General features: G+C 39.1%; 1 protein-coding gene across 3 annotated transcripts in view; it reads right to left on the bottom strand.

Moving 5' to 3' along the window:
* The window catches only part of AUH (AU RNA binding methylglutaconyl-CoA hydratase), a 112,531-nt gene that overhangs the window by 51,658 nt on the left and 41,177 nt on the right, over nt 1–19,696 (bottom strand). For 2 of the 3 annotated variants that reach the window (XM_031610510.2, XM_090132712.1), the window contains 2 exons: nt 3,596–3,688; nt 3,070–3,126 (listed from right to left, as the gene is read on the bottom strand). The exons of the other annotated variant lie outside the window; for it this stretch is intronic. In XM_031610510.2, coding sequence (XP_031466370.2) covers nt 3,070–3,126; nt 3,596–3,688 — 150 coding nt within the window. The remainder of the gene's footprint in view (nt 1–3,069; nt 3,127–3,595; nt 3,689–19,696) is intronic. 3 annotated transcript variants of the gene reach the window in all.

Raw genomic sequence — 19,696 nt, 5'->3', positions numbered from 1 at the left:
AAACTAGACTGCAACTCACCAACAGATCCAAAACACATGGGGAAGAAAAACAAGGAAGAGAAGGAGTTGAAAAGACAAACGTACAGTCCAGTGTACATGTTTGGTGTGGTGGCATACTACTAGTTATGCAATTAACTGGAAGACTTTTAAAAGAAAAAACAAAAATCACTAATGATCACCTCATGTAAATTCCTCAGCACTGAGTTACCACATCACTTTCTCTTTTCTATGCACTTCCTCTAGTTCACTGAGTCTCAACTTCCTTACTAGATAGAGGGAAGTATATAAAAGGGAAAATGTGAAGATTTTCTATCTCCCCTAGCTCACAGTTAGGCAGATAAGGCTTTTTTCATCATGGAAAGAGAGCCGGATTTTAAATATCTAAAGGAAACAGAGTGAATCCTTCTCCATCACATTCTGTGCAGCTGTCTGTACTCAAAACTAAAGCATAAAAGGAGGTACTGTTGACATACTCTCTCTTGCTCTGCTGTCCATCATAAATTGCACTTTTGAGAGACTTAGTTGCTAGCGCAGACAAGGTATGCTCTATGAATGCCTACTTTGTTAGCAGGCTTAGAAGCAACAATTCATTACTGTATATTACCCAGGATTCAGTTAATTGCTGTTTAACCTTTACAGTGGCACAGAACATTCAGTGCTTGTTCAGAAGCAAAATTTGGGAAATTCAGATTTGGGAAATCTCTGTTAAAATTAGTTGCTTGCTAGACAGTGCTGGACCAGGTCTTTTAATGTTCATGTTTTAAAACAGATGGAATGCAACACAGTATATAAAGTCCAAAATATCATTTCTTATCTGTGATATTTTAATATGTGACTGCTAAATTCTAATAACATGCTTTTTCTACATCTTTTAATTTGTAATTTATAAAAAAGAAAACAACACAGAGAATACTTTCATATGACCACAATCATGTTAATTACCAACTGATTTAAAATCTTTACATTTACTGCATACTCATAACAGGTAATAGAGTAGAATAAAATAGAAGTAGTTTGTCAGAAAAAGAAGCAACACAATTTGCTGGAGAGTTTCAGATGTATTAGATGGTAGCAGAAAGCTACTGATATGTCTTAATGGCTAAATTTCTCTTTTCAGCTCCACTGCCCTGTCCTCCTTTGCCTAAGGGCAGCTGGAAGTAAGCACTATAAGAAAATATTCAACTTACCCATGAAGCCTAAGATTGAAGTGGTCCTATCTGATTTATTTCTCTAAATTACATACACAAATTTCCTCTATTCATTCTTTACTTTCTAAAGACACAAAGCATGACGAATTAATAGTTTGATGACAAAAGTTGAAAAGGACTAAAACATTCTCAGTGGTTATTAAGGGTGGTGCAAATACAGGCTGATCAGGAAAAGCCTGTTAGACTGATAGGAGCAAGGAAAAATTAATCACTGAACATACCCTAAAATTTCACAAGTTTAAAAGGAACAGTAAAATGATCAAATGATAAAATACATCGTATTTTCAAGGATGTGAAGACCTCCTTGAATATCTTCAGAGCATGATTAGGATGAGGAAAACAAAAGAGTTTTCAAACCACTGTCTCTGGGTAGCAGTAAAACATTCAGAATGAATCTTCAGCAGAACTCATGATGAGTCAGTTGCTTAGCATTTTAAGCTGAAAGCATTACAAATTTGAAACATCTATAAATAACACAAAGTATGGAAACCTGTGACAAGCTTAGTAAGTTGAATATCAAGACCACCTGGAAGCTTGATCTGAATTTCCTGGACAGTATGCCTTCAGTACTGTCCCGCACAATTGCTTGGGAGAGAGTGGAATGAAGGACCAACCAAGTGAAAAAAAATGCAAAGAAACAACTGCATTTTCTGCCTTTTTCTTCACCTGGACATAACTGCAAACAAACAGTATCTCATGACAACAACACCAGAAAGAAATATATCCTTAAAATCAACTACATAATTCATCTCTATTGTCTGCTAAAAAGAGTCCAGTCACCAATTCCATTATCGTTAAGCAAAATGTACCTCTGACTTCAGAGGTAAAGAAGAGACAGGGAGAAAATATCGACTGAAATCACAACTCAACACTAGCCATTAAAAAAAGCATTTGAAATGAAACTGTATAATCATTGTATATGAGTAATAGGATAAGACTGTTTCTTACACAAAGTTCATATCAATGCTATGATCAAGGTATTTTTAACTCTTCTCTCTACCTGAGCTCCAACACTAGTCCTTAGAATTAGATTCAGTGCTTCCAAAATAGTTACCACCCATTAGGAAACAAATAAGTACAAAGAAGGTTTCCCAGAACTTCAAAAAATGATGGCCAAGGCCAGGTGGGGGTCAGGAGGATACATTTGTTTTCAAGGTACTACCCTTTCCCCAGAAAGGCAGATATGTTAATTTAAATGAAAATTATTTAACCATAGAATTAAAAGAAAAATCCAAACACAAGATTTCATAACATAAAGCCCTAAACAAATATTAGTTATTCTGTAACTTTATTAAATTTAATTCATCGTGAATCCAGAAAAAGCCAGTGAACTGGCCTTCCACATTAAAAACATAACAAACAACCAAAAAAACCAACCCAGCAACAATTTTTTGGCAAGACAAAAGATCTATTCCCTTTATCTTTTCTGTTTTTAACTTCCTTACACTCAGTTCACAAGCAGCATGAAAACAGAATATACGATCTAAAGTACCAGACAGCACATAAAAGTGGATCATTAATTAAATTACTGTTATTGTACACTGACATTTAATCGTACCTTTTTGCCTAGTCTGACCTTCAACAAAATTACTCAGCCTTCAGATCAAGGCATCGAATTTCTCTTACAGAATCACTTAATTTTTTATTTAATCTAACTTTGAAAATAAAAGTGCTACTCCCTTGCAATGAGTAAAACATTTCTTAATTAACTTTTAGAAATAAACATGGGCAGTCAGTTAAAAAACAGGCCAATGATCCCTAATGGAGACATGAAAATAAGCTGATGTTTACAGACAGAAATCAAATACCAAGAGCACATGTTGATTAATTCTGCACAATAACAACAGCTAAAATTTCATACCTGCACCTGGAATGATTGCCAACTTTGTTTCAACAAGGCCCATCTTAGCAGAAGAGGCTAAAAAAATAAAAGTGTGAGTTGTTGGTACAGTCTACAGAAAAACAATTTGCAAAATATGTAATAATGTCCTGCAAGAATGTTAATTTGTTACATTTCCTTAATAAAGAACAACAATCAAAACATAAGCACTTTCTTTTGAAAAATCTTCTAATAGATTTAACTGATCTGCCTTTATTAAATATCCCAGCAAGGCAAGTTCTGTACAGTAATAATTCTCACATTACTAATATGCTGTTACAGCAAAGAAAAAAAAAGTAATAAAAAAATACTCTATCAGTGCTCAGTGTTATGAAATTAATTCTTAGCAAACATTTCAGACAAGTTTCTGCTAAATCTCTTTTAAGTAATTGGTCATAAACAATGTTAGAAAACAAATTATTTCTGTAAGACTATTGTCCAGGCAAAGGTTACTTAAGCCTTCTGCAATACTAATAATCCTATGTTTAATTAACAGTTTCAAATTTACCTGCCACTCTTATGTCACAGGCTAAAGCAAGTTCCAGGCCACCACCCAACGCAATTCCATCGATTGCAGCAATAGTTGGTACTGGAAGATTAGCTGGGGAAAAACAAAGTACCACTTACCATCAGTCTCATAAAGAACATCTCTGAAATACCACTACATTTTCATCACACTACAGGGAAAAATTACAGTCATACTACAGGGGAAAAAAAAACAGTTCATAAAATAATACAAGGAACCACTGCCAGAGTTGAGCCATGGGCAATGCTGGGTGCACTCTGAGAGAGCACATATAGGAGAGAGAGAACTGTTACGCAACAGCAGCTTGGACAGAGGGGTGAGAAATGGAAGAGAAGTAGTCCTGGAGGCACCCAGGTGCAGGAGGAGGACAGAGGAGCTGCAGGTGCAGAGCAGAAGTTCCTTGCAGCCTGTGGGCACCATATGGAGCAGATCTTCCCGTGCAGCCATGGAGGAGCCCATGGAGCAGCAGGGGATGAGGCCTGGAGGGCACACAGCCCATGGGCACTCCTGCAGGAGCATTCCAGCTGGGAGCTGCAGCCCAGGGGGAGCAGCCTGTGGTAGGGGAGGAGGACTGGGAGAGATGCTGCCCATGGGGACCCATGTGGAGCAGTGCCTGAAGGGTGGGCCCTACAGTACGAAGCTGTGTTGGCGCACAGGAGACCTACAGCATGTGGGAAGCCCAAGAAGGATCAGTTTGGGAAAAACAGCATCAGATGGGGGGGTCCCATGTGGAGGAGGGACAGAGAGTGACCATGGAAAAGCGGCAGAGACAAAGCATTATGGACGGACCACAGCTCCCACTCCCCATTCCTCTATGCTGCTCAGAGAAAGGGGGTAAAAAGGGTGAATAATTACCTCATAACAAAAACTGAATAGCCCAGTGGACTTCGCTAAATTGTTAGCACTCAAATTTTAGGAATATTAAATTACTAAAAAGGATACAAGAATAAATAAGCAGCATTAAGTAGTAGTTTAGGAGTAAATAGCACTCAAGAGGATTCCAATGAACTACTGTAGTGTGTAATATGAAGAACACCAAATAATAAGCCAGAGGGGAGATAAAGCCCCCGGCAAGGTCATGAGACCAAGCTCTCCTCCCTGCTGCTCCACCCAATAGCATGTCTCGACTCAGCATCAGAGTAAGGCTTTCAGCTTTTGGACACTCTCTCATTATATTTGATTTATTGGCTCCAATTCTAATATTGTATTATATTATAGAGTGTTGTCTTGCATTCCGATATCCTATTTAGTAAATCATTTTGATTCTCCACAGATCATTGCTTCTGTTTTGTTTTCAGACGCATCTCTCTACCCTTTTTCCCTTATCCTCTTTTCTGGAGGTGTGGATCAGCAGTTTCCTCCACTCCACTAGTCACAGAATGGGGCCAAATCAGCCCATAAGCCATTGACAAGCCCTCTGATCATCTTTGTGGCCATTCCCTGGACCCACTTCAACAGCTCAATGTCTTTCTTGTTCTGGGACCCAACTGCAGCTGGACTCAGTGCTCCAGGTGGGGTGTCACGAGAGCAGAGTAGAGGGGCAGAATCAGCTCCCTTGACCTGCTGTTCACACTTCTCTTGATGCAGCCTAGGATACAGTTGGCCTTCTGGTCTGCAAGCGCACACTGCCGGTTCATGCTGAATCTCTCATCAACCAATAGCCCCAAATCCTTCTTGCCAGAGCTTCTCTCAAGCCATTCTCCATCCAACCTGTATCTGTACTTGGGATTGCCTCGATGCAGATGCAGGACCTTGCATTTATCTTGTTGAACTTCATGAGGTTGGCGTGGGCTCATCTGTCAAACACATCCAGGTCCCTCTGGATGGCATCCGTTCCCTCTAGCATGTTAACTGCACCACTCAGCTTGGTGTCGTCTGCAAACTTGCTGAGGTGCACTCGATCCCGCTGTCCATATCACATACAAAGATGTTAAATAACGCTGGTCCCAGCAGTGATCCCTGAGGAACCACTCATTATCAGTCTATTCTTGGACTTTGAGCGGCCCACCACAACTCTCCAAATGCAGCCATCCTGCCAGTTCCTTATCCAGCAAGAGGTGCATCCATCACATCCATTTTTCTCCAGTGTGGTGACCAGGATGTCATGTGGGACAGTATCAAATGCTTGGCACAAGCCCAGGTAGATGACACCAGTTGCTCTTCTTTATCTACTGACACTGTAACTCCATCATAAAAGGCCACCATGGCAGGTTTGCCAGCCATGACTTATCCTTGGTGAAGCCACATTGGTTACCACTAACCACCTCATCTTTATTTTCCATGCAAGTTCTTCAGGGGAATCTGCTCCATGATCTTGCCAGGCACAGAGATGAGACTGACTGGCCTGTAGCTCCCTGGATGTTCCTTTTTCCCATTTTTGAAAATGGGGGTTATGTTTCTCCTTTTCCCACCAGTGGGAACTTCACCAGACTGCCATGACTCTTCAAGTATGATGAACAGCAGCTTGGCAACTTCATCTGCCTGTTCCCTCAGAACCTGTGGATGGATCTCATTGGGTCCCGTGGACTTGTGCACCTTCAGGTTCTTTAGGTGGTCTCGGACTAAACCTTCACTTACAGCAGGCAGATCTTCCTTCTCCAAGTTCTCACCTTTGCTTTCTCTAGATTGGCCGTGTGGCTACAGCCCTTGCCAGTGAAGACTGAAGCAAAGAAGTCACTGAACACCTTGGTTTTCTCTTTATCCCTGTGATCTCCAGGTCTCCAGTTTCCTTCCAGAGAGGGCCCACATCTTCCCTGGCCTTCCTTTTATGACTGATATACCTGTAGAGTTTTTTCTTGTTCCCCTTTATGTCCATTGCTAGATTTAATTCTGTCCAGGTTTTAGCTTTCCTAACCTGATCCCAGGACAACTACTCTGTTGTCCTCCCAGGTAACCTGTTCTTGTTTCCACTCCTTATAGACTTCGTTTTTGAGCTTAAGAAAGTCCAGGAGCTCCCTGTTGATTCACAGAGGCCTCCTGGCATTCTTGTCTGCCTTCCTTTTTCTCAGGATGCGCTGTTCCTGCGCTTAGAGGAGATGCCCTTGAGTACTGACTGGTTTTCTTGGGTCTCTTTTCTCCTGAGGGCTTTATCCTATGTCACCCTGCCAAGCAGTTCCCTGAAGAATCCAGAATCACAGAAACACAGAATCGCAGGGGCTGGAAGCAACCTCTAGAGATCACTGAGTCCAGTCCCCTGGAAAGCAGACTCCCTGCTACAGAATTTGGTTTATCTTTTATATCGCTGTCACCACTGCTGAAAGACACCACCCACTGTGCTCATATCCACTGTTTGGTCACAATAAACATCCATAAAGTGTTGATAAATTTCAGTGAGAGCCTTTGTTTTCACGTGGAGAAATTCAGTGACACTCGCTGCGTCAAACACACTTCCATATTAGCTGCCCTTTGTCAGATTGCCCCCCTATTGCCATCTGTCACATGGCAACAATATGTAATGAAATAGTGGCAGGACGGTTCAACATCTGCTGCCATACCATCAATACTCATCTCTGATATCATGGATCAGCATAATAAAATAAGAGGCACTACTTTTGGAGTCCCCATATATATGGGACTACCTGAAAAGAAGCAGAGTTTGGACTATCTGAAGAGGATTTGCTTTCTGTTTGGAGATGATTTTATGATGAATGAAAGGACAGCCTAAGAACACAAAAGTTAGATCCAGAAAATTCAACCAAGAAACAGTTTCTCAGGTGTGTGTCACAAAGTTCACACAAACAATTCAGATGTTGCAGACACTAACATTCTCAAAGGAAAGTGCAAGTTACCTGCATTCTAGTGACCAGGATCTTATCTAATTATAGAGTCCTCTAAATAATTCAATAAAAACTCTGTATAGAACTACAGCCATAAAAGGTAGCCTCTGAAAAGAAAGTGAATTGCATTTGATACTTTCTCATTAACTACTGAACAGTCTTTTTCTCTGCAAAGCTTTTGATATTGTCCCACATCATATTCCTATCTCAAAATCTGAAAGATACAGATCTGAAGACTGCACTATTCAATGGATAAAGACTTGTTTGATGGTCCCAGGCTGTGGTCAACAGCTGTATGTCCAGATGGAGACCACTGAGAAATGGTATCCCCCGGGGGTCCATCCTGGGACCAGTGGTCTTCAACACTGTTATGAATGAGATTAACAGTGGGATCAAGTGTATCCTCAGCAAGTTTGCTATTGAAACCAAGCTCAGTACTGAAGTTAACACAATCATCCAAAGGGACCTGAAGAAGCTTCAAAAGTGGGCACATGCAAATCAGAAGAGGTTCTACAAGACCAAGTGCAAGATTCTATGATACCATGATTCTATGAGAGCAATCCTACAGAAAAGATCTTGAGGGTTCTGGTGGTAGATTAAACACAATACTTCAAGAAACAATAGCTAGAAAGAACACACTATTTCAAGTCTACAGGCTGACTCTTACAACTGCAATGTTAAAAGGTTCAATATCTATTCCATTATAGAGTTCCTTTACTAAGCCAAGCTGCAAATTTCCTAGTTTAGAAGTTGCGAAAGATTCTTCAAAAGGCCACAAATATAAATACTAGTAGTTACTAGCAATTACTTAAAAGTATATGCTAACTAGCTATAACAACTGGAATGGATAATTATTATGAAGTCAAACAAGTTAACACTTATATATTTATATTCTCTAACTCCATATAGACTTCTCTTCCACCTGTTCACTACCCAGGTATTTTATACTGTTTTATGATGCTGCTCATGAATATATAATTCAGAATTTTCCTGACAGAACAACAAACATGCATAATACTATACACCTTGAGAGGCCAATAGAGGAAATCCATGGGGAACTATGATAACTGAAATATTCTTTATGATAGGCACATTTGAATTATGTAATTACACTTCCACATAAGTTAATTTTGTCAGAGTAAGTCAGAAACACAATTCTGAAGCTTGGCAACAGAATACTGAATCTTGATTTCATATCTGCAGCTCTTTTCCTGAAGAACAATAACTCCCTACCTGGAACATAAACTTTGCACTTGGTTAAAACGGTAGCTATGTTTCAGGCATGGATTTTTTCTTGTAGAATGTGATACCAAGTCACTTCAATTAAAGTTTACTTGTGCTTCCAGTTAAGCAAGCACTCTCATTCCTTTTGTAGGGTAATTACAACACAATGAAAATCAATCAGTACTTGTAGCAACAAATGAAGATGGCTAAGAGAGACTGCAATTGTTGTCTTGAAAGCAAAGACGATTGATCAAACAGTAAGTCATGAAATGCTACAAAGCTTTTCCTGTCATAAGTTCAAAAAGAAGAAAGAAAAAAAATGTTACTCCAAGTCATTTATGTACTAACATGTTTAAAAAACAGGCAGGAAAATACTTCTGTATGCAAAAGCACGATCACACTTTTAAGCTTGAATGGTCTATATATGCATTAGAATATACACAATTCTCTTTCATATATTTGCTGGTTACTAGGCTTTTCACTATCCTCTGGTTCTTATGCTTCAGAAAGACTGCTACTGTTGGTAGATTTATTTCAACATGATTATCTTTGCTTTAATACCTTCAAAGTTCATGAAGAAAAAAAAAAAAAAAAGAAAAGAAAAAAAAAAGCTGTGTAAAGTTTTCCCTTTATTACAACATTAGCTATAGAGTTTTCTTAAGACCATCTCACACAATACCACAATACCATTTATGTCCCAGTTTCCTCTAATGATCACTCACAGATCACTGTTAATGAATTAGAAAAATAGTTCTCACACTTTATTTAGGCATAGTATGTTATTAATTTTAAAAAATTTCTATTTGATACATGATTGTTGACAAGTAAAGGGCACTGTGTGTTTTGTATCCCTGATGACAATAGCAAAAATTGGGAAAATAATGGGAATGGCAGACACATTTTTATAAAACTGTTCAGTAACAGTTCTCTACTGCCAGCTCTCTCAACTTTCTTTTGTACATTTTTATGCTATATAAGATTGTTTGGACAATTCATTTGTCTTCAATTATAGAATTCAGTTTATAAACAGACCTCTCAGTTTCTTCATGTGCCTTCTTATTTTATTATGTAAAAGAAAAATGAAATAAACCTTAAATGTCTGAACTTTCTGTACAAACAGAAACAAGCTTTGGCAATAAGAAAAATGAAAACTATTTTCTTTCTGTGTGCATTTTATCCTTTCTAAATTTAAGAACTTACCCCTCATACAAATAGCCTACCTCATATTCCAGTACATGAATTTACAATGCAAAAGAAGGATGCCAGGGATAAATTATTTCAGTTATATTTTTACATTCTATGTGAATTTTTTTCTTTCTGATAGAGCACTGGGACTCCAATGGGACATAATTTTCATTTGTTTATTGTTTACTCGCTCAATAACCACTTCGAAGATAACACGTTTTATTATCAGTAAAATTCTTGTTTGACACAAGGAAAACCCCTTATAGTGGGGTCATTTTAGCTGAACGCATGTTGATTTTTTTCTTACGTCTATTTTCAACAGCATTTCATAAATGTACTTTCCCTATTCCAATATAAAAATATTTTTTTTTCTACATTACCTTAAATGTATTACGCAATACTTTCAATCAGCTCGCCCAACAAACACTGCAGAGGAAACAGTCTCTCTCTCTGCAATACTGTCAAAGCTGCTTCAGCCAACCTCAACAACCAGCACATTATCTAGGCAAAATGTTTGTGCTATACAAGATTTGAACATGCTGTTCTGAAGTTGAAACCTGTAGCAACACCTAAACAATGAGCTTAGAATTTCCTGGATACCACAGAGCATAATGTTTTCTGTACCACATCAAGAACTGCTACTTTTTAATAACAATCATATCTAGATACAGGACTAGAAATTGAGACAAGGAAAGTAAAAGAACTAAAAAAATTAGCAACTCCCATTCAGGAACAGTATGCAATGGAATAGCAGAGTCACCCCTAGTGACTAGCCACTAGCCAGATGAAGCCTCATTTACTACAACCTTTTGTGATCTGCCATTCAGCCAATTCATAACCTTGTGTAACATCAACCTGCTTGACTTACAGTTGAACAGTATGTCCAGAAGGACACCATGAAGAACAGTAACAAAGTCCTTACTAAAATCCAGAAATATTTCATCCACCTTTCTCTTAGAAAGATAACACATCATTAAGGCAAGAATTCACTATGCCTGACAATACATGTATTCTTTAAATCTTCCCAGGTACTGAAGTTAGACTAACAGGCCTGTAACATACAAGTTCAAATGCTAGCAAGATGAGCTGGAATTTCCCAAATTATTAAACATACATAACATGACTACGTAAAGGGGGAAGACAAGCAGGCATACTGGAAGACAGCTTTAACAGTCAAGGTGTGAACTAGCTATGTCAATCTCAATAAATTATGTGATCAAACATAACCCTTCTCTCTATATTGTATGTTCTTTTGAAGGACAATTAAAGACCTGTGCCCAGAGCACAGTTTCTTTTTTTCACAGACCAGTATTTGGAATTACTACCAGAACAAAAACTAAACCACAGCTGAAACTATGTTAATTTATGGCACTGACAGAGATCAAAGCAATGAATTGAAAATGCAAAGCCAGTTCCATTCTAAATTCTCAAATCTGTGAAGAAGGACAATCGGCTCCTCTGCTTTTCCAGTCTCATTTCTCAATTTTATATATCTACATTTTTAGGATGTTGTTATTATGAAGAAAAAAAAAAGTGTATTAACTGTTGTGGAAGCAAAGCTGTCACATAAATAGCAAATAACATCTAAGTAGAGAAATTTAATACCGCATTCATTGGCTTTATAATGGTAGAGTTTAGCACTGTGTTTTTATAATGAAAAACAATTCAATGTAATTTGACAAAACCCCTAGTTTCAGCTCTGCAAGGACAGCACTGTCTATTTAGGAAACAGACAATACTCATTCAAAGGGTATCTTAAATGAATTCAACGTCAAGAGAAGCAGTAAATCAAAGCCACTCCTGGAAAACAACCAAGAGACCAGGAATAAGTTCAGAATGCTAGCAGTCTTCAACTATATTAAGTAGGATCTGCACTTAAATGAACAGACAACAAAAAGAAAAGTAGCAAGAGAAATACTAAGTTAGAATCTCCCTTTTACATTTTCAGCAACACAGGGAGGCTACGATGCCTGAGGCTGGTTGTCATACACGACACTGCTAATTTTTCATCCTTTTTCATGTTTGATTTGTGTATTTCATTCAGTTTCCCAGTTAATGCCTTTTCAAGTCATAGCATACATCTGCTCCTCCCTAAGAGAGAATCTGAAAGTCCTTCTCACTGGACCTCAATACGATAGCATTCAACCTTTCCTGTCTGTATCTACCTCCAGTAAACACAGACAGATTTGGTTAGTGTTACGTAAGCACTGGTTACCTGAAGTAGCACTGAAGAAAAAAAAGGGACTAAAACAGGATAAAATATATATGACAAGACATATAATATTTGTATGATTTGTTACAGTATCACAAATATGCACACTTAAGAATAAAAATGTGCAAGCATATACTTATGTCACTTTGAAAGCAATGCATTCAATTTATTACTGCATCAAGAGAAGTATGAGCAGCAGGTCAAGGGAGGTGATTCTGTCCCTCTACTCTGCCCTCATGAGACCCCACCTGGAGTACTGTGTCCAGCTGTGTTGGGCTGGAGGACAAGAAAGACACTGAGCTGTTGAAGTGGGTCCAAAGGACAGCCACAAAAATGGTCAGAGGGCTAAAGCACCTTCCCTGAAGCACCTCCCCGTGAGAGCTGCAGCTTTTCAGCCTAGGGAAGAGAAAGCTCCCAGAAAATCTTACAGCAGCCTTCCAATACCTGAAGAAGGCTTACAGGAAAGCTGGGGAAGAACTTTCTAAAAGGGCATGTAGCAAAAGGACTAAGGAGAGATGGTTTTAAACTTGAAGATGGTACATCTGGATTAGATAATAGGAAAAAATTCTTTACTGTGAGGGTGGTGAGACACTGGAACAGGTTGCCAGCAAGGTTGTGAATTTTCCCCTCCACACCCCCAGAAGCATTCAAAGCCAGGCTGGGTGGGGCTTTGAGCAACCTGGTGTAGTGGGAGGTGTTCCTGCCTGTAGCAGGGAGTTGGAAAACTAGACGACCTTAGAGGTCCCTTCCAACCCAAACCATTCTGTGATTCTATGATTCGCATGGAAATGACAACAGATATAAAGGGCACAACAACAGTATTTAATAGAGGAATTCCTCAGCTACAAAACACTACCTTTCAGCATAGTCACTACCACTACTTACCTATGTGTTTTCACTAACAACGAACAAGAGTCTATACACCACTCTCATAAAAATCTATGCATGACTAAGTTTGCAGATGATACTCCCTCAAGAGTGGAGAGGTCTTGCAGAGAGATTTTGATAGAAAACTGGTCAATCGCCAATTCCATGATGTTTAACAAATCAAGTGCTAAATCTGCACCTGGGATGGGGCAACCCTGCTTATATGTATGGATTGGAGGACATGACCGAAAAGCAGCCCTGCAGCAAGGGATCCGGAGGTTCTGATTTATATCAAGTTGAATCTGAGTCAGAGTGTGCCCTGGCAGCCCAAAGGGCCAACTGTATCTTGGGATACATCAGTACCACCACTGCCACCAGGCAAGAGGAGGGGCTGTCCACTCTGCTCTGCGCTGCGTGGCCTCACTTCCAGCAATGGGTGTGGATTTGGGTGTCACAATATTAAATGGAAATAAAACTATTACAGAATTTCTTATTACAGAGCTTCTAAATGAGAGCTACAAAGATGGGGACGGGTCTGGAGGACAGGGTGTGTGCAGAGTAGCTGAAGTCCCTGTGTTTTTCAGCCCAGAGCAGAGAAGGCTGAGGAGGCCTCATGGTAGCCTACAGCTCTTCACAGGGAGTGGAGGGACAGCCCTGAGCACTGCTCTCTGTTGAGAGAGACAGGACCCAAGGGAACAGCATGGAGCTGTATCAAGGGAGAGTCAGGCTGGGGATTAGGGAAAGGTTCTTCTCCAGATGGTTGTCAAGCACTGACACCTCCCCAGGGCTCTAGTTGTGGCCCCAAGCTGCGAAGTTCAAGGAGTTTTTAGTCAACACTCTCAGAAATTTTGGGTAGCCCTTTGTGGAGGCATGAGTTGAGATCTATGATTCTTGTGGATTCCTTCCAATTCATGATATTCTTTCATTCTGTGGCTCTACAGTGCAGGAAGAAAGGTAAATTTGTTGGTCACATGTTGGACACCTGCCTCTGTTTCTTGTCTGTGAGGCAAAATTTCACAGCACAACAATCAGTAAAGAATGAATTTAATGTGAGAATTAAGTACATTTTTTATCACACAACACTATTCTATGTAGCTGATATGAATCTGTAAAATGTATTTTATTTCTTTTTTTCAAATGAAAATAGAGATATTGTCTCCCTCCTTTTGAAAAGCCTTGATAAAAATTTATGGAACATTAATCACACAGTCCAAGGTTTTCTAACACATCCCTATCAACCATATTTTAGTAACTCAAGCATATTCTTGAAGTGTTCTTGATGAAATAAATAAATGTCAAAATGCAGGTGATGGTCATTATCCTTTAAACAGCAACTAAGAACCTGAGAAACTGGAAACTTACACATACAAAATAATTATCACAGAAGAAGTATTTATCAGAGCAAAGAATAAGTATTTTATATTTTGAGGATAAAATTCAATTTATAAGGGAACAGCCTTTTATTATATTTGACTCGTATGTTTTTGACATATCTTAACAGAGAACAAAATACCTTCAGGTGCTGGAAAAGTAAGGAGTGTAATCAGCAACTCTCCTTGGAGTTTCTATTACTGTACTAGGACTTTTAATATTAGCCAAACCTTTGTACTATTTGAGTTTCTGAGGCTTCTGAAATAGGGCAATATAACACAGAACAGTTAAGGGCTGGAAGGGACCTCTGGTGGTAATCTAGTCCAGTCCCTGCTCAAGCAAGGACACCCAAAGCAGGATACCCAGAGCCATATCAACACCACTTCTGAAGATCTCCAACGTGGAGATCCCACAAACCTCTCTGGACAACCTGTGCCAATGCTTCATCATCTGCACAGCACAGAAGTGCTTCCTGATGTTCAGAGGGAACCTTCTGGGCTTCAAATTGCACCCTCTGTTTTCTGGTGCTGGCATCAGTGAGAGAAGCTTGGCTCCATCCTCTTTACACCCTCTCTTCAGGTAGAGACGATAAAACCATTCTGAGCCTCCTCTTCTCCAGGCTGAGCAATCCCAATCACCGATGTTACCAATGCTATTATTAAGATTTTACCACAAAAAAAGTAGGGTGCTAGCAGATCAGGAATCAAATGAAACTTAAACAATTCTGATTCCACTCTTAGGACCTGTAAGATCATATTTAGACAACTTGTCTCCAAAACACCTATAACATGTAAATTTTGGCACAACCTAAGAATTTCCAGGAACATATAATCATGAATTGTAGAAAAAAAAAAAAAAAAATTTTGGAGAGTAGATTATTCTCTAAAGGATGAGCAAAATAATTCTTCCTAGGTAAACCAAGACTGACAGATAATTTGTAAAGAGGAAAAAAAAAAAAGACTGTTAATACAGGTTTGTGTCTGCTCTCAATAAAATAAAAAGCATTCAACAGGAAACACAGTTCATAAAACAAAAGCAAGTAAAAGACAGCAAGGTCTGCTTATTTCAGACTTAACTCCACCTGAAAGGTGTTTTCCCTCCAAATGGACATATTTTATCAAGTATGGCCACAACTTAACTGGGATTTTTAGAAGTCCCAAGAAAATTGATTTCCAGATTTTTACCTCACCTGGGGGACTTAGGTACTTATGTCTATGTTCACAGAATCACAGAATGGCCCGGGTTGGAAGGGACCTCAACGATCATAAAGATCCAACTCCCCACCACAGGCAGGGCCACCAACTTCCACATTTAAGACCAGGCTGCCCAGGGCCCCATCCAATCTGGCTTTGATCACCTCCAGGGATGGACGGGGCATCCACACCCTCTCTGGGCAGCCTGTTCCAGCACCTCACCACTCTCTCTGTATAGAACTTTCCCCTGACATCCAACCTAAATCTTTCCCTCCCTCGACTTAAAACCATTTCCCCTTGTTCTGCTGTTACTTACCCTTTCAAAGAGTTGACTCCCCTCCTGTTTATAGGCTTCCTTAGGTACTGGAAGGCTGCAGCCTTCTTTTCACCATGCTGAACAAGCCCAGCTCCCTCAGCCTGTGTTTGTAGGGGAGGTGCTCCAGCCCACCCACATTATTTTGTGGCCTTCCTCTGGACACTCCAGCAGATAAGGAGATACGATCCAACTCAGCCCTTCCTTCAGCCCAGAAACAATAGAAGAGCATGAGCACAGGTCCGGACCCTGTCCTGTTCTGCTGCCATGTGCTAGCCCCTTTGGAACTGCTATAGTCAATGCAAATAACCCACTTCAAGTACTGATGGGCTCTGGTAACTAATGGTGCTTCTCACTCACTAGGGGTTAGAAGCAAATTTCACTCTGAATAATCACAAATATTTGCTGTGTCCAAATTATTTATGAAAATTCTCTTTTTTTTTTCTTTTTTTGTCTGTTAAACAGACTGCATTATTTTGGTGAACAGTGGTTATCACATTCAGCTCCACAGGTGGCCTCTCGCTATTTTGCAACTGAACTCTAAACAGATAGTATATAAGAATACTAACATAGACCAGACCCCACAGCCAGCTTAAAGAACAAGATGTAATTGACAGTGATAACAAATAACATATTTACAGATCAGATCCATAACAAGAGCATTTTTCTCACCAAAATGCAAAGAAAATGAGGATTCTGGAAGTCAGTAAGATTTTATTTCATTTAATCAGGCCTGATTTCTTGACATGGTTCCAAGAGGTCTATTAATGTTTTTCTCTCCTACTTTTTCTTTTTCTTTTTTTTTTTTTTTAGTAAAGCCAGTCTACCATCAGTAACAAAAAGCCTCAAGACTGAATATGGTAGTGGACAAATAGTCTTACTCTTAGTATTTAAAAAAGAAGAAAGCAGGATGAAAGGAAAAAGAAAGGAGGAAGGAAGGAGAAGGAAAACAAAGCAGGAAAAAGGAAAAAAAAACCAACACGTAACAACCCACACAACTCTGGTATAATTTTAGCAGATGCAACCACTGCTAAAAATATATCCTATTTTGATTTTTTTTCCTTTCAACTTAAAGGTCTAAAACTGCAATTAACAGCTCAGTACAATATTTTCAGCTTTCTTAAAGTGCTTATTTTTATACTAAGTGATATTTACTGCAGTCTTAATGCTTTACCCAAATTTAGCAAGAAGTCATAAATTAATCCCATACAGACAAGCAAAGCATGCTTTTAATTTCCTGAAAATTGTTGTATTTGCGGTTGTATTCCAAAATGATGGTACAGAGTTTTACAAAATCACTAGTGTAAGGATTTTAAACATAATGAAATTGACAGGAACTGAAGAAAGCCAAGGCATGTCAATTCAAAAAAGCTAAGTTTATCCAGCTGTTCAAGATGTAATTAGCTTTTCCTGTATTTTGTCTGTAGAGATAAATTAAGATTCTTCTTACTGAAAATACTATTAGGAAGACACATTTCCTTACTAGACATCTGAAAACAAATACAAGTATCAAAACATGAACTATTTCTGAAAAGCAAAAAGAACACTTTTTAAATGAGATAACAGCATTAAACTTGGATAGAACAAAGAACAAGATGGAAAACTTGAAATACTGTTCCCTAGCTATGCACCATTCTGCAATTGCAAATAGTCACTACAAAATTGTTTACCCTGCAAACACCTCACAACATTTTGATTGTTACTGGGCAGGAAAACTAGCACTATTTTTTTTTTTCAGTGCACTAATTCATTGTGAGTAATTCAATGCAAATAAAACCCACTAGCTCTACTAAAATTAGGTTCTGTAATGCCAGACAAGTTCTTCAGAAAAAGAAAAGAAGAAGTGAGAACCTCTCACTAAAAAATTAATGTTCACTTCTATTCATAAGGGCAACAGATAACATCACACCATATGCACCAATCTAATCTATTTGCCATTTATAAAACGCACTTTTTACATATTTTCTATCACTTCCAATGAAAGGAGCAACAGTTTAAATTTTCCAACAAAAATCTCTCAGAAAAGCAAAAGATCAGTTCAATAAATGTAAGTATGTAAGTTGCTTTGAAAGTTATGCCTCCTTTTAATTTCCAGAGAAACTACAGCAGACACCACTTACTATTTGACAAAGCAAATTCTCAGCTACAATACACTTATTTTTCAATAGTCAGCGTTGTTAGCTGCGTGGAGTCTTCAAACTGGTATGGGGCCTGGTGCGCAAGTGAAAGGCTGTCTTCCTCTGACCTGACATTGGAAGTCTTCAGTTTAGTCAGCATCACAATTTAGCAGTCAGAGTTGATCATTTCTCTAGATTCCAGAAAATCTAGAAGGATAATCCCTTTCTTGTCTATCAGAACAGATAGTTCATATCACTTTAACTGCTAAGAGCTGCATCTTGAACTTTCTTCTACTGCAGGCAATTTATGCCGTCACTCCATGGACTACTGGTTTGACTCTGGCTCGTAGTGGTGACACACCATGTCTCATCACCAGTAATGATATGATCCAGAAAACTGTCACCTTCAGCCTCATACTGTTTCAACAGGTCCCAAGAAACTTGAATGTGGTGTCCTTCTATTCCTGGGTGAGCCTTCGTTGGATCCACCTGAAGCAAACTCTGACATTTCAACGTTGCAACGATCATTTCCAACATACTGAAGCCAATATTCAGTTTCTGTTGCCTGGTTTTGATCTGCTGATTCATGCAAAAGAACTGATTGAGATGCTCTTCGTTTTGTGCCGTGACAGCTGAGCACGGCCACTGGAACTCTGCATGTCTTTTACACTGCAGTTACCACTACTGAAACTCAGCACTCACCCACTACTGTGCTCACAAACACTGTTTGGTCTCCGTAAATCTTCAGTAAACATCAATGAACGTCACTGGGTGCCTTTTTTTCCGCATGGAGGAATTCAATGACACACCTTTGATCCATATGCACTTATAGTCAGACGTCATTTGTCTGACTGCCATGTGTTACATGGCAACAAAATGTAATGAGATATGAGTGGGAAGGTTCAACTTCTACTGCCACACCACTAATATCCACCCCAGATGTTGTGGGCCAGCATAATAAAATAGGAGGCACTATTTTCAGAGCAGCCTTCATATTTTTTGCATAATGTATTCAAAAAAACAATATCTCAAATACATATACAGAAGGAATATATGAAAAGGCTGAAAAACCTATGTACATATCATGTATGTGTATGAATACATGACCTGAAATGAAACATGAGAAGTGATATCTCATTTTCCTTCTTTAATCCTGAACAACAAATTGCCATTAGTTTGTTTGTGTAAAAATAAACAGGAAGATGGACAGATACCATCTAGCCATTATAAAAAAACTACTGACTGTTCACTTAGAGTTTTAAAGCAGGGATAGAAAAAGGGGGTGTAAGGGAGAGAGGAGAGGAGAGGAGAGGAGAGGAGAGGAGAGGAGAGGAGAGGAGAGGAGAGGAGAGGAGAGGAGAGGAGAGGAGAGGAGAGGAGAGGAGAGGAGAGGAGAGGAGAGGAGAGGAGAGGAGAGGAGAGGAGAGGAGAGGAGAGGAGAGGAGAGGAGAGGAGAGGAGAGGAGAGGAGAGGAGAGGAGAGGAGAGGAGAGGAGAGGAGAGGAGAGGAGAGGAGAGGAGAGGAGAGGAGAGGAGAGGAGAGGAGAGGAGAGGAGAGGAGAGGAGAGGAGAGGAGAGGAGAGGGGGAAAGCCCAAGAATCTTTCATATATACAAAATAAAACTTATTATTATTATTTCACTTATACAAAATAAAATGTTCTTTCAGCATCGAGCAAGGGACATGTTCAAATTCTTTCTCTTTTTCCAATCTGCAGTTTTGTCTATTAGATGTTACTCACTCATACAGACTTGCACAAACTTTTCTATCCAGATATTTCAATGACCTACATTCTAAAGTACCAAAGCTATTTACTCATATTTTCAT

The sequence above is a fragment of the Phasianus colchicus genome, chromosome Z (assembly GCF_987193195.1).
Source record: "Phasianus colchicus chromosome Z, bPhaCol1.hap1.1, whole genome shotgun sequence".
In the NCBI taxonomy this organism is placed as follows: Eukaryota; Metazoa; Chordata; class Aves; order Galliformes; family Phasianidae; genus Phasianus; species Phasianus colchicus.
Note: the sequence above shows the minus strand (reverse complement) of the source record. Positions and strands in the feature narration are given on the sequence as shown.